At 38.6% G+C, this 16068-nt stretch overlaps 1 protein-coding gene and 1 pseudogene across 1 annotated transcript; both read right to left on the bottom strand.

The window, feature by feature from the left end:
* Positions 1–1092: 1092 nt before the first annotated feature.
* On the bottom strand, positions 1093–2024 carry LOC144303616 (olfactory receptor 4F15-like; annotated as a pseudogene).
* A 12350-nt stretch (positions 2025–14374) lies between these two features.
* Positions 14375–15428, bottom strand: LOC144303615 (olfactory receptor 4K15). Its single transcript, XM_077882069.1, has one exon. It carries the CDS (start codon positions 15411–15413, stop codon positions 14439–14441), a length of 975 nt encoding a protein of 324 aa, XP_077738195.1. The 5' UTR covers positions 15414–15428; the 3' UTR covers positions 14375–14438.
* Between the last annotated feature and the right edge of the window lie 640 nt (positions 15429–16068).

Genomic DNA, 16068 nt, shown 5'->3' with positions numbered 1-16068 from the left:
TAAAATGTATTAGTTTCTTATAAGAAACTAAAAGCTAATCATTTTCATAACAAAATCCAACTGTGATTTGGATTTGTCTACTACTTGTCTTAGTTTTATGAGAAGCGTTTCACTTTGAAATTTATTATTAGCTCCATGAACAATAATTATTGTTATATCGTCATGAGATACATCATTTACGAAGTTTATCATTATGAAGTTTCCTCTGTATCATTTCTTAAAGTTCATTTTGTCAAATACTAACATAGCCTCACACACTTCCTTATAGTTCATATTTACAGTTTTTATGTCTTTAAATTTATTTGTATCATCATATTGCAGACATGACTCATAATCTACATATAATGAAGTACTTGTTTTAGTGGATTCTGATAATCCTTTTCTTACTTGAGGTTTTAGCCCACTAATATGAATGTAATCACTAATATGTTTGTGCTTATATCTATTACTGGTCTTCTTGTTTTACATCTGTTCTAATTATTCTTTGTTTATCTCTTGTTTCCTGCCTTTGTTTATAAAAAAAATCTCTCTCTCTGTCTCATCTTTTTTTTTTTCCAACTAATTACTGTTCCATTTTATTGATATCCTTACCATTTCAGCTTTATCTCCTTGTATTATTTAGCAGTTGCTCTAAGGATTATAAAAGAATAATAAGGAAAAGGATAATATGCATCCTTAACTTACTGAAGTTGAACTGGAATATGATATCATTACCACATAATGTTAAAACTTTGTAAAAATATAATTCCATTTATAGTCCACTTTTCTATTATTGTTATATATTTTATGTTTACTGTGTTATATAAATCTTAAAATATATTGATTTTTTCCAAGAAAAAAAAAAAAAAAAAAAAAAAAAAAAAAAAAAAAAAAAAACATCCAGCATAGGGTTCTGAAACACAGAAGTCCTAACATTAGCTCCCTTTATCATTAATTAGGGTACTCAGAGATACACATAGACATGGTTGTTGCCTAAATGTAACCTAGTACATAAAATTAATAGGGATATAAAATGTTGATCACTTTCTTTTTTCTGTGATTATTGAGTGTAGAGCTCAGATTTTTTTTATCTTTAGAGTATTTAGAGTATCTTCAGAGTATCTTCCTGTAATTCACAAGCTGATGACAGAGTTTTTTCATTGCCACCTTCATCTCTTTGTTCCTGAATGTGTAGATGACCGGATTCAGAAAAGAGGTGAGAACTGCATCAAAGATAGCAAGAAATTTGTCCAAGTGTGATGAGAGAAAGGGCCATGTGTAGAAGAAGATTAATGGCCCAAAGAATAAAACCACCACAGTGACATGAGCTGACAAAGTGGAGAGGGGCTTGGATAACCCACCTGAAGAGTGCTTCCATACTATGGTCAGAATGATGATGTAAGAAATAATCAGTATAAAGAAGGAACCCACAGAGATGAGTCCACTGTTGGCTGTGACCATGAACTCCAATCTATTGGTCTCCGTGCAAGCAAGTTTAATGAGTTGAGGAAGGTCACAATAAAAGCTGTCCAATACATTAGGACCACAGAAGGGCAAGTCTACAACAAAAGCCAGTTGGGCCACGGAGTGAATGAGGCCGAGAACCAAGGCTGCCACCAAAATCAAAATGCACGTTCATGGGCTCATGATGGTCAGGTAGTGCAGAGGCTTACATATGGCAACATATCTGTCAAAGGCCATGGCAAAGAGCAGCACCTTTTCTGTACCCCCAATAGCATGAATAAAGAAGGTATACAACCTCCAAAAGAGATGGTTTTGTGTTTTCTGAAAAGGTCATAAACCATTTTGGGGGCTGCAATAGAGCAAATCCCCACATCAAGAAAGGAGAGGTTTGCCAGCTGGAAGTACATAGGAGAGTGCAATGTAAGGTCAACTCTCACAGAGAACATGATAAGGAGGTTTCCCATTAGGCTTGCCATGTAGAACACAGAGAAAATGAGGAAAAGAAGAAGCTGGATCTCCCATGAATTGGAGAGTCCCAGGAACACAAACTCAGATACCACAGATTCGTTGGCTCCATCCATTGCCTCTGCAAGCAGAGGTGACACTAATTTTACCTGAAAAAGGGGAGTAAAGAGAAAATCAACTTTGTGGGGAATCACTGACTGCGTGAATTTCATATCATAAATTTTACTTAATTTTACTTCACAAAGTCAAAACACATCTAATATAATCCCTTAAACTGTAGTTGCAGAAAATAGGCAGTAACTCACTTTTACAAAGCACTGCTTCCAACTCCCTAGTCTCCTTAAAATTCCCTAGATTTTGATATGAGAAGATTAAGCAAAACTTTCTGCTGAATCAGAAGGGTTATTGAGAGGCAAACCAGAATGCCCTGGAATAACATAGGAGAAGAAAGAAGAAATGACATGAGCTCATTGATTTCTCCCTCACAGTTTGTTACTCCTGCCCATGGAGTTTCTCAAAACTCAGGCAATTTATGATGCTCTTCATTTTCCTTACCCCTTTGTTTGCCATCTATATGCAATGCTGTCAATCCTATTAATGCTCTCTTATGTTTAGCCTCATGCTTTTGCAATTGATCAAATTATAGTCAACTTTTCCTCCTCAAGAGAAAAGATAATGTAGAAACTCTAAAGGTATCCAGCTATTGTAGCACATCTCAAGGAGTGGAAGTGATCACAGAGCTTCAGCTACGAAAGCATATAATAAAGTAAGAACAAGCCAGAAGAGAGATTTTGCTGGCAGAATCTAAACGCAGTTGAGATAATGCGACATAGAAAAAAAGATTCTATGTGATTTGTACTTGTTGATCATTGCCCGTGTCATGTTCACTTTTCATGGTTCATGGAATGGCCAGAAGAACATAGCACTTGGAATCAGAAAAGCTGTGATCAGATCCTAGCCCTAAGTCTGTGGAAACTTAAGTTCTTTCTCCCACCCCTTCTGCAACTTGATTCACTTCTTTTTTTTTTTAAGGATTTTATTTATTCATGAGAGAGAGAGAGAGAGGCAGAGATGCAGGCAGAGGAGAAGCAGACTCCATGCAGGGAGCCTGATGTGGAACTTGATCCCGGGACTCCAGGATCATGCCCTGGGCTAAAGGCAGGTGCCAAACCGCTGAGCCATGCAGAGATCCCCTGATTCACTTTTTGAACTCGGTTTCATCATCTACAAAATAAAGGGGGCTGAGGTGACTGATGTTAAGTAATTTTTCCAAGTCTAACATTTCTATGATTTCATAACACAATGCCACCTCAGAATGTAGTAAAGTCCACCATATGTTGGTATTTTCTGCATTGGACTGCTACCATATTCACCATCTTTTCCCTCATCTGCAGTTGGTTATAAATCCTATATTCCATAGAAATCCCTCTCTTCATATTTCCGTCTTCTCTAATTCCTTTTGCACTACATTCATGACTCAATTAGCATATTATTGTAAATTTGCGATATCATTTATTTTGTTCTTTATCATAACCATCTGTAATCAATCACTAAACATTTACTAGTTGCCTGCTAAGCACAATGCATTGTTACAGGAATATGGATTTACTGAAATATTAAAATATCCACTACACTTAAGACATTTTAGCACATACACAAAAGTATAAAAAAGTAAAAAATGGACTATATTTTAAAATGTCAAGTAATATAAGCATAGAATTGTGAAGCAAAAAAGATACCCAGAGGAGGAGGGGCAAGACGGCGGAAGAGTAGGGTCCCCAAGTCACCTGTCCCCACCAAATTACCTAGATAACCTTCAAATCATCCTGAAAACCTACGAATTCGGCCTGAGATTTAAAGAGAGACCAGCTGGAACGCTACAGTGAGAGGAGTTCGCGCTTCTATCAAGGTAGGAAGACGGGGAAAAAGAAATAAAGAAACAAAAGGCCTCCAGGGGGAGGGGCCCGCGAGGAGCCGGGCTGAGGCCGGGGCGAGTGTCCCCAGGACAGGAGAGCCCCGTCCCGGAGACGCAGGAGCTGCACCGACCTTCCCGGGCGGAAAGGGGCTCGCGGGGAGGTGGAGCAGGACCCGGGAGGGCGGGGATGCCCTCGGGCTCCCGGGGACACTAACAGACACCTGCGCCCCGGGAGATGCGCCGAGCTCGCTAAGGGCTGCAGCGCGCACGGTGGGACCCGGAGCAGCTCGGGGGGCTCGGGGGCGGCTCCGCGGAGGGGGCTGCGGGGCGGGAGCAGCTGGGGGGTTCGGGGGCGGCTCCGCGGAGGGGGCTGCGGGGCGGGAGCGCTATTCCAACAGCGCAGGCCCCGGAGCACAGGGCGCCGGGACACAGCCCAGGATCCGGCCTCCCCCCGGGACAGGCAGAGGCCGGGAGGGCCCAGGACAGCGAGGACGCTCCTGCCCCGAGCTGAGCAGATCAGCGGCCCCGCCCCGGAGCCTCCAGGCCCTGCAGACCTAGAGCTCCATGGTGACTGCGGGGGGCTGACTCCAGGGCTCCAGAGCTGGCCCCGCCACTGCGGTTGTTACTCCTGGGGCCTCACGGGGTAAACAACCCCCACTGAGCCCTGCACCAGGCAGGGGCTGAGCAGCTCCCCCAAGTGCTAACACCTGAAAATCAGCACAAAAGGCCCCTCCCCCAGAAGACCAGCTAGACGGACCAGTTCCAGGGGGGTCAAGGGACTTAAAATACACAGAATCAGAAGATACTCCCCCGTGTTTTCTTTTTTTTTTTTATTTCTGATTGCTTCCCCCACCCTTTCTTCCCCTTTCTTTCTTTTTCTTTCTCTTCTTCTTTTTTCCTTTTTTTCTTCCTTTTTTCTTTTTTCTTTTTCTCTTTTCTTTCCTTCTTTCTTTCTCTTTTTCTCCTTTTCCCAATACAACTTGTTTTTGGCCACTCTGCAGTGAGCAAAATGACTAGAAGGAAAACCTTACCTCAAAAGAAAGAATCAGAAACAGTCCTCTTCCCACAGAGTTACAAAATCCGGATTAAAATTCAATGTCAGAAAGCCAATTCAGAAACACTATTATACAGCTACTGGTGGCTCTAGAAAAAAGCATAAAGGACTCAAGAGACTTCATGACTGCAGAATTTAGATCCAATTAGGCAGAAATTAAAAATCAATCGAATGAGATGCAATCCAAACTAAAAGTCCTAACGACAATGGTTAACGAGGTGGAAGAACGAGTGAGTGACATAGAAGACAAGTTGATGGCAAAGAGGGAAACTGAGGAAAAAAGAGACAGACAATTAAAAGACCATGAAGACATATTAAGGGAAATAAAGACAGCCTGAGGAAGAAAAACGTACGTTTAATTGGGGTTCCCGAGGGCGCCAAAAGGGATAGAAGGCCAGAATATATATTTGAACAAATCATAGCTGAAAACTTTCCTAATCTGGGAAGGGAAACAGACATTCAGATCCAGGAAATAGAGAGATCCCCCCCTAAAATCAATAAAAACCATTCAACACCTCAACATTTAATAGTGAAGCTTGCAAATTCCAAAGATAAAGAGAAGATCCTTAAAGCAGCAAGAGACAAGAAATCCCTGACTTTTATGGGGAGGAATATTAGGGTAAGAGCAGACCTCTCCACGGAGACCTGGCAGGCCAGAAAGGGCTGGCAGGATATATTCAGGGTCCTGAATGAGAAGAACATGCAATCAAGAATACTTTATCCAGCAAGGCTCTCATTCAAAATGGAAGGACAGATAAAGAGCTTTCAAGACAGGCAGGAACTGAAAGAATATGTGACCTCCAAACCAGCTCTGCAAGAAATTTTAAGGGGGACTCTTAAAATTCCCCTTTAAGAAGAAGTTCAGTGGAACAATCCACAAAAAACAAGGACTGAATAGATATCATGATGACACTAAACTCATATCTTTCAATAGTAACTCTGAACGTGAAGGGGCTTAATGACTCCATCAAAAGGCGCAAGGATTCAGACTGGATAAAAAGCAGGACCCGTCTATTTGCTGTCTACAAGAGACTCGTTTTAGACAAGGGACACCTACAACCTGAAAATAAAAGGTTGGAGAACCATTTACCATTCAAATGGTCCTCAAAAGAAAGCAGGGGTAGCCATCCCTATATCAGATAAACTAAAATTTACCCCGAAGACTGTAGTGAGAGATGAAGAGGGACACTATATCATACTTAAGGGATCTATCCAACAAGAGGACTTAACAATCCTCAATATATATGCCCCGAATATGGGAGCTGCCAAATATTTAAACCAATTAACCAAAGTGAAGAAATACTTAGATAATAATACACTTATACTTGGTAACTTCAATCTAGCTCTTTCTACCCTCAATAGGTCTTCTAAGCACAACATCTCCAAAGAAACGAGAGCTTTAACTGATACACTGGACCAGATGGATTTCACAGATATCTACAGAACTTTACATCCAAACTCAACTGAATACACATTCTTCTCAAGTGCACATGGAACTTTCTCCAGAATAGACCACACACTGGGTCACAAATCGGGTCTGAACCAATACCAAAAGATTGGGATCGTCCCCTGCATATTCTCAGACCATAAGGCCTTGAAATTAGAACTAAATCACAACAAGAAGTTTGGAAAGACTTCAAACACGGGGAGGTTAAGGACCATCTTGCTAAAAGATGAAAGGGTCAACCAGGAAATTAAGGAAGAATTTAAAAGATTCATGGAAACTAATGAGAATGAAGTTACAACCCTTCAAAATGTTTGGGATGCAGCAAAAACAGTCCTAAGGGGGAAATGCATCGCAATACAAGCATCTCTCAAAATATTGGAAAGAACTCAAATACACAAGCTATCCTTCCACCTAAAGGAACTGGAGAAAGAACAGCAAATAAAACCTACACCCAGCAGAAGAAGAGAGTTAATAAAGATTCGAGCAGACCTCAACGAAATCGAGACCAGAAGAACTTGGAACAGATCAACAAAACCAGGAGTTGGTTCTTTGAAAGAATTAATAAGATAGATAAACCATTAGCCAGCCTTATTAAAAAGAAGAGGGAGAAGACTCAAATTAATAAAATCATGAATGAGAAAGGAGAGATCACTACCAACACCAAGGAAATACAAATGATTTTTAAAACATATTATGAACAGCTATACGCCAATACATTAGGCAATCTAGAAGAAAAGGACGCATTCCTGGAAAGCCACACACTACCAAAACTGGAACAGGAAGAAATAGAAAACCTGAACAATCCAATAACCAGGGAGGAAATTGAAGCAGTCATCAAAAACCTCCCAAGACACAAAAGTCCAGGGCCAGATGGCTTCCCAGGGGAATTCTATCAAACGTTTAAAGAAGAAACCATACCTATTCTACTAAAGCTGTTTGGAAAGATAGAAAGAGATGGATTACTTCCAAATTCGTTCTATGAGGCCAGCATCACCTTAATTCCAAAACCAAAGACCCCACCAAAAAGGAGAATTACAGACCAATATCCCTGATGAACATGGATGCAAAAATTCTCAACAAGATACTAGTGTGTAGGATCCAACAATACATTAAGAAAATTATTCACCATGACCAAGTAGGACTCATCCCTAGGACACAAAGCTGGTTCAACACTCGTAAAACAATCAATGTGATTCATCATATCAGCAAGAGAAAAACCAAGAACCATATGATCCTCTCATTAGACGCAGAGAAAGCATTTGACAAAATACAGCATCCATTTCTGATCAAAACTCTTCAGAGTGTAGGGATAGAGGGAACATTCCTCAACATCTTAAAAGCCATCTATGAAAAGCCCACAGCAAATATAATTCTCAATGGGGATGCACTGGGAGCCTTTCCCCTAAGATCAGGAACATGACAGGGATGTCCACTCTCACCACTGCTATTCAACATAGTACTAGAAGTCCTAGCCTCAGCAATCAGACAATAAAAAGACATTAAAGGCATTCAAATTGGCAAAGAAGAAGTCAAACTCTCCCTCTTTGCCGATGAGATGATACTCTACATAGAAAACCCAAAAGTCTCCACCCCAAGATTGCTAGAACTCATACAGCAATTTGGCAGCGTGGCAGGATACAAAATCAATGCCCAGAAATCAATGGCATTTCTATACACTAACAATGAGACTGAAGAAAGAGAAATTAAGGAATCAGTCCCATTTACAATTGCACCCAAAAGCATAAGATACCTAGGAATAAACCTAACCAAAGAGGTAAAGGATCTATACCCTAAAAACTACAGAACACTTCTGAAAGAAATTGAGGAAGACACAAAGAGATGGAAAAATATTCCATGCTCATGGATTGGAAGAATTAATATTGTGAAAATGTCAATGTTACCCAGGGCAATTTACACGTTTAATGCAATCCCTATCAAAACGTCATGGGGTTTCTTCAGAGAGTTAGAACAAATTATTTTAAGATTTGTGTGGAATCAGAAAAGACCCCGAATAGCCAGGGGAATTTTAAAAAAGAAAGCCATATCTGGGGGCACCACAATGCCAGATTTCAGGTTGTACTACAAAGCTGTGGTCATCGAGACAGTGTGGTACTGGCACAAAAACAGACACATAGATCAATGGAACAGAATAGAGAACCCAGCAGTGGACCCTGAACTTTATGGTCAACTAATATTCGATAAAGGAGGAAAGACTATCCATTGGAAGAAAGGCAGTCTCTTCAATAAATAGTGCTGGGAAAATTGGACATCCACATGCAGAAGGATGAAACTAGACCACTCTCTTGCACCAGATACAAAGATAAATTCAAAATGGATGAAAGATCTAAATGTGAGACAAGATTCCATCAAAATCCTAGAGGAGAACACAGGCAACACCCTTTTTGAACTCAGCCACAGTCACTTCTTGCAAGATACATCCACGAAGACAAAAGAAACAAAAGCAAAAATGAACTATTGGGACTTCATCAAGATAAGAAGCTTTTGCCCAGCAAAGTATACAGTCAACAAAAGTAAACGACAACCTACAGAATGGGAGAAGATATTTGCAAAGGACGTATCAGATAAAGGGCTAGTTTCCAAGATCTATAAAGAACTTATGAAACTCAACACCAAAGAAACAATCTAATCATGAAATTGGCAAAAGACATGAAGAGAAATCTCACAGAGGAAGACATAGACATGGCCAACATGCACATGAGAAAATGCTCTGCATCACTGGCCATCAGGGAAATACAAATCAAAACCACAGTGAGAGACCACCTCACACCAGTGAGAATGGGGAAAATTAACAAAACAGGAAACCACAAATGTTGGAGAGGATGTGGAGAAAAGGGAACCCTCTTACACTGTTGGTGGGAATGTGAACTGGTGCAGCCACTCTGGAAAACTGTGTGGAGGTTCCTCAAAGAGTTAAAAATAGACCTGCCCTACGACCCAGCAATTGCACTGTTGGGGATTTACCCCAAAGATTCAGATGCAATGAAATGCCGGGACACCTGCACCCCAATGTTTATAGCAGCAATGTCCACAATAGCCAAACTGTGGAAGGAGATTCGGTGTCCAACGAAAGATGAATGGATAAAGAAGCTGTGGCTTATGTATACAATGGAATATTCCTCAGCCATTAGAAAGGACCAATACCCACCATTTGCTTCAATGTGGATGGAACTGGAGGGTATTATGCTGAGTGAAGTAAGTCAATCGGAGAAGGAGAAACATTATATGTTGTCATTCATTTGGGGAATATAAATAATAGTGAAAGGGAATATAAGGGAATGGAGAAGAAATGTGTGGGAAATATCAGAAAGGGAGACAGAACATAAAGACTCCTAACTCTGGGAAACGAACTCGGGTGGTGGAAGGGAGGAAGGCGAGGGGTGGGGGTGAATGGGTGATGGTCACTGAGGGGGGCACTTGACGGGATGAGCACTGGGTGTTATTCTGTATGTGGCTAATTGAACACCAATAAAAATAATTTTATTATAATAAATCTGAAACTGATACCTACAACTTTTTTCTTCCTTTTCAAAATTGCTTTGGATTTTTTAGGTCTTTTATAGTTCCATATTTCACTCTTTCTTTTAAAAATGTTTAATGGTGATTTCATTGACTCTGTAAATTGCTTTTAACAGTATGGACATTTTAACAGTATCTGTTCTCCCAATCCATAAGAACACAGACTATCTTTCCATTTGATTGTATCATCTTCAATTTCTTTCATCAGTGCTTTATAGGTTTTGAGTTCAACCCTTTCACCCTCTTTGGTTAAGTGTATTTCTAGGTATTTTATTCTTTTTGGTACAATTGTAAATGGAATTGTTTTCTTAATTTTCTGCTGCTTCATTATTAGTGTATATAAATGCAACCAATTTTGCATATAAATTTTGTATCCTGCAACTTTGCTGAATTCATTTATTACTTCTAATAGTTGTTAGGTGTGGTCTTTGGGGTTTTCTCACATTATTTGCAAATACTGAAAGTTCAAAGTCTTCCTGAGCAATATGCTTGGTTTTTTTGTTTTGTTTTGTTTTGTTTTTGTCTGATTGCTATGGCAAGGGCTTCCAGTTTTATGAAGAATAAAAGTGGTGAAAGCAATCATCCTTTTGTTTTCCTGATCTTGGAGGTAAAGCTCTCAGTTTTTCACCATTGAGTATTATGTTAGCTATGGATTTTTCCATTATGATCTCTATTATGTTGGGATTTGTTTCTTCTTCTTTTTTTAAGATTTTTTTATTTATTCATGAGACACAGAGAGAGAGAGAGAGAGAGAGAGAGAGAGAGAGAGGCAGAGACACAGGCAGAAGGAGAAGCAGGCTCCATGCAGGGAGCCTGACATGGGACTGATCCCAGGTCTCCAGGATCACGCCCTGGGCTGAAGGCAGCACTAAACTGCTGAGCCACTGGGTCTGCCCGGCTTTGTTCCTCCTAAATCCCTTTTATTGGAGGTTTTAAAGATTTTTTTACCTATTTTAGAAAGAAAGAGAGAGCAAACAAGGGGAGAGGCAGAGAGAGAGAGAGAACCCTGAAGCAAACTCCCTACTGAATGCAGAGCCTGACTTGAGGCTTGATTCCAGGACCTTGAGATCCCAACTTGAGCCCAAAGCAAGAGTCAGCTCCCCAACCAAATGAGCCACCCAGGCGCCCCTAGTGAGGATTTTTATCATCCTTTTCATCCTGCCATCATATACTTTTTCTTTTATTTTTTTTTGAGTTGGTCACATGGATCATATTAATCTTATGCTTCCTTTTAAACATGGCATATTATGTTAATTGATTTACAAATAGTAAACCATCATTGCATCCCCAGAATAAATCCCACCTGATCATGGTGAATCATTTTTTTGATTTATTGTTGGATTTCATTTGCTAATATTTTGCTAAGGATTTAGGCATCTATGTTAATGATGGATTTTGGCCTGTATTGTGTGTGTGTGTGTGTGTGTGTGTGTGTGTGTGTATGTGTGGAATCTGTATCTATTTTGGCCTTGTAGTATGTATTTGGAGGCTTTCCTTCTTCTTTTTTGAAATAGTTTGAGGTGAAAAGGTTTTAACTCAATTTTATTCTTATTGTTTTTTATTCCACTATAATTAACATACAGTGTTATATTAGTTGCAGGTATACAGTACAGTGATTCAACACTCTATGCAATTCTCTGTGTTCATAATAGTAAGAGTACTCTTAATTCTCTTTACCTATTTCAGCCATTGCCCCCGTCCACCTGCCCTCTGTAACTACTGGCTTGTTCTCTGTATATATGTATCTGGTTTTTGTTTGTCTTTTCTTTCTTTATTCATTTGTTTTGTTTCTTTTGGTAGAGCCTTTAGGGTTTTCTGTATATAGATGATGTCATCTGTGAGTACTGATAACTGAACTTCCTCTTTACCATTATGATTGCCTTTTTTTTCTGTTGGACTTCTTGATTACCAGTTCTATGATAAATGAAAGTCATGAAAGAAAATATCTTTGTCTTATTCCTTATTTTAGAGGAAGAGCTCTCAGTTTTTTAACATTGAATATGATGTTAGTTGCAGGTTTTTCATATATGGCCTTTATTACTCCAGTATCTTTCCTCTAAACCTACTTTGTTGAAGATTTTTATCATGAATTGGTGATCTACATTATCAAATACTTTTTTTACATCTACTGAAATGATCATATGGTTTTTGCAATTTCTCTTGTTGATGTGAGGTATTACATATTAATTGTTCCTTATTGTTTTTATTATTATATATTATTTTTAAGTGGAGAGGGCCAGAGGGAGACAGGTAGAGAGAATCTTAAGCAGGTTTTACACACAGCATGAGCCCAGCATGGCATGATCTCACAACGCTGAGATCATGACATGAGCCAACGTTAAGAGTTGGACACTTAACTGACTTAGCCACCCTGGTGCCCCAGTATTCACTGTTCTTTAAATATTGGTTAGAATTTACCTTGAATCCATCCAGTCCTGAGCTTTCATTTCTTAGTAATGTTTTGGTTGTTGATTCAATTTTTTTACTAATAATTGATTTATTCAGATATTCTATTTGTTTCTGATTAAGCTTTAGAAGATGTTTTTAGGATGTTAGATATACTTTTGGGGGGGGAATTTATCCATTTATCCTAGTTCCTTCAATTTGTTAGGCATATAACTTTTCATAGTATTCTCTTATAATACTTTTTATTTCTGTAGTATCATTTGAAACTGCTCTTTAATTCCTGATTTTATTTCTGTCCTCTCTTCTTTCTTGATTACTCTGGATATATATTTCTCAATTAATTATCTTTTCAAAGAACTATCTCTTGGTTTTATTGAACCTTTTAATTTATTGTTTAATCTCTATTTCATTTATTTCCACTCTAATCTTTATTATTTCTTTTATTCTGCTACTTTGGGCTTTGTTTGCTCTTGTTCTCTTTCTAGGTCTAAGGTTAGATTGTTTATTTGACATTTTTCTTATTTCTATATGTATCCCTGTATCACTATAAAACTTCTTAGAATTGCTTTTGCCTTTAGGTCAATAAGTAAGTTTCTTATGGCTTAAAAGGGAGAAGTTATTTTTTCTTTCAGTAAGAACAATTATAGAATTACTTTCAGAGATTCTAAGAATCCGAGTCTACAAAACAGGTAACATTATAACAGATTGTGAAACTAGAACACAGAAGAAAAATATAGGAAAAACTTGAATATAATGAAAGAGTAAAAGCCTCCAATAAACTATAATGAGGATTCCTAGAAAGTCTTATTTTCATAAGTGATCATGGAAGAGTAAATTCATGGCTCCCTTAAAGTTCTTGAAAGAGGGTTCTCTCAGGCATGTGGGTTTCTCAGTAGTTGAGCTTCTGCCTCAGCCCAGATCATGATCCCTTGAGTCCCTTGTGGGGCTCCCAGTTCACTGGGGAGTCTGCTTCTTCCTCTCCCTCTGCCTTTCCTGCCTACTTATGTGCTCTCTCTCTTTCTCTCACTGTATCTCAAATATATAAAATATTTTTAAAAATATGATTCTGTCATTTTTTGTACCTTAATTATGCAATATTAAAAATAAAATTTTAACTAAAAAAGTCCACATAGAAAAATGATTATTTCTCCAGCTAATAATATAAAAAACTACCTTGTCTGAAAAGACAGGAATTATGAAGACTTATGTGATGACAGAGTGTTTTGTATGAAGAATTAGTCTCCCATAATCATGATAACAAGTGGTAGAGAATTATAACTCATCTCTGAAAGTTCCCAGGTAATTTTATCAGTATTAAACAGAAATTAATGGGTTCCTAGGTGGCTCACTCGGTTAGATTCCTGCCTTCAGCTCAGGTCATGGTCCCAGGGACATGGGATCAAGCCCCACATCAGTCTCCCTGCTCAGTGAAGAGCCTGCTTCTCCCGTTAGCTCTCCATCTGCCTCTCTCCCTGCTCATACTCATTCTCTCTCTCTCTCTCTCCCTCAAATAAAAAAATTCATTAAAAATAAAGAAATCATAAATTAACATAACTAAATACAAAATGCTCTGGTGAATAAATTTATTCAGCAAGTTGTTTTCCATGATTAATATGTATTAAGCAGCAACATTGAAGAAGGATTTGTGGAAGTGTTGACTATAAATGCTTTGTTAGATAGCCTTGCTATTTTACATGGTACTGTAACATTAACACCAATCATAGAATTGTCTTTATGTGTTGTCAATTACCTAGGACTGTGTGAAATGTAATATTATCTAAATATATCATATATACGGAAATAGATCTATTTTCTCTATTGTATGGAGATAAATATCTATTACTCCAAAATTGTCATCTGAGCTGTATTGGTTTGAGAGGAAGAGGTACAATTTATTTATCATATATAAATAAATACCATTTCTCAATGTATTCAAAGGCTATATATTAAAAATTTAAAGTAAAAAAAATAAGAAATAGAAATAAAACACACACTAATGAAAGAGAATCAAAATATCAGTAAGGTTCATTCTCTGGCTTTTATTATTATCATTACTATTCCAATAGAGTTAATCAACCCTTCCATTGGTCAAAATAATCTCCTTTAACATCATAGTGATTCTATTTGTAGTTGTCTAGATATAAGGCTACAGCAGTTACAGTTGAGTAACTTTAATTTGTTTCCAGGAAAAGAACATTTCTTATGACTGTAGAAACCTGGCCAGGCTTCAGATACTGACTCTTCAGTTTCCTCATAGCTGTCTTCACTTCTTTGTTCCTTAGAGTATAGATAACTGGGTTTAAAATAGGAGTAAATATGGTGTAAAATACAGCAAGGACTTTGTCAACAGAATAATTACTGAAGGGCCACACATAGATGAAGATGCATGGTCCAAAGAAGAGTGTGACCACAGTAATGTGAGCAGTCAATGTGGAGCGGGCCTTTGCCATGCTAGCAGAGGAGCGGTTCCTAACTGTGATAAGTATCACAGTGTAGGAGACAACCAAAAGGAGAAAGGAACTCATAGAAAGAAAGCCACTGTCTGCAACTATAAGTAGGCTGACAACATAAGTGTCTATGCAGGCCAGCTTGGTCACTAGAGGGAGGTCACAGAAAAAACTATCTACCTCATTGGGGCCACAAAAAGGCAAGTTAACAGTAAATGCCAACTGACTAGTAGTATGGATGAAACCCACAAACCAGGAGATGAGAACAAGAATAATACAAACACGACGGCTCATGATTGTCATGTAGTGGAGAGGTTTGCATATAGCTACATAACGGTCATAAGCCATGGATACAAGGAGCACCATTTCACTGCCAGTGAAAAGATGGACAAAGAAAATCTGAGCCAGGCAGGCATCAAAAGAAATAGTCTTGTGCTCAACCAGAAAGTCTGCAATCATTTTGGGAGTAGCAAAAGAGGCAACGCATATATCTATAAAAGAGAGGTTCGCAAGCAGAAAGTACATGGGGGTGTGAAGGCGGGAATCTGAGGTTACAGTAAGGATGATAAGAAAGTTTCCCAGCAGTATTGCTAGGTAAAGTAGTGAAAATAGGAGGAACAAGAAAGGTTGGAGTTCCCGGGAATTAGAGAGTCCCAGCAACACAAACGCCGTCACCCGGGAATGATTTGTCTCATTCATTGACTTTGGAAGGAACTTATCTTGTTACCTGAGTAGGAGAGAGACAGAGATCAATCCGTGAGCATGGCTTTCACTTCCGAGTTCCACTTCCTTCCTTAGAGATTCTAATTTCTACTTATATTATGTATCTGAATTTTCATGCATCATTGGAAGTTATATCGACAGCATAAAAACAACACTAAAGAGAGATGGAGGGGAGAGTAGTTGAGAAGATGTTTGACATTGGTGTATCCAGTTATGTGAATTTGAGGAATATAATCTATTTACACTAAAAATGGAATTGAAAATCTTGGAATGTTTTCTTGACCTATAGAGATCCAGACTACAAAATTACAGGGAGGCAAGCTGAATCATTTTCTCTTCAATAGATGATGTAACAAAGTTTGAATGGCTAACACAGAGGGAAATAATTTCACAATATTGACCCCCAAGTGTAGACACAAAAGTGTATATCCTGTACAAACCTATTTGAATAAAGTTCAAAAATAAGCTACACTATTCTATGATATCATAAAGCTCCTGTGGTGGTCATAGGGGAATAGGCACTGGAAGGTGACAGGAAGGGCTTCTGAAGTGCTGCTAATGTTCTGTTTCTTGATGTGGTTTATAAGTACATGGAAGTGTTTGCTTTGTTAAGACTTAAAAAGATGTGTAA

This window comes from Canis aureus, chromosome 32, assembly GCF_053574225.1.
Source record: "Canis aureus isolate CA01 chromosome 32, VMU_Caureus_v.1.0, whole genome shotgun sequence".
Taxonomy (NCBI): Eukaryota; Metazoa; Chordata; class Mammalia; order Carnivora; family Canidae; genus Canis; species Canis aureus.
The sequence above is the reverse complement of the archived record's forward strand: the minus strand, read 5'-3'. Positions and strand labels throughout refer to the sequence as shown.

What these genes read in the sequence shown, in the direction of transcription:
- LOC144303615 (XM_077882069.1), bottom strand. Translation starts at nt 15,413, where the DNA reads ATGAATGAGACAAATCATTCCCGGGTGACGGCGTTTGTGTTGCTGGGA.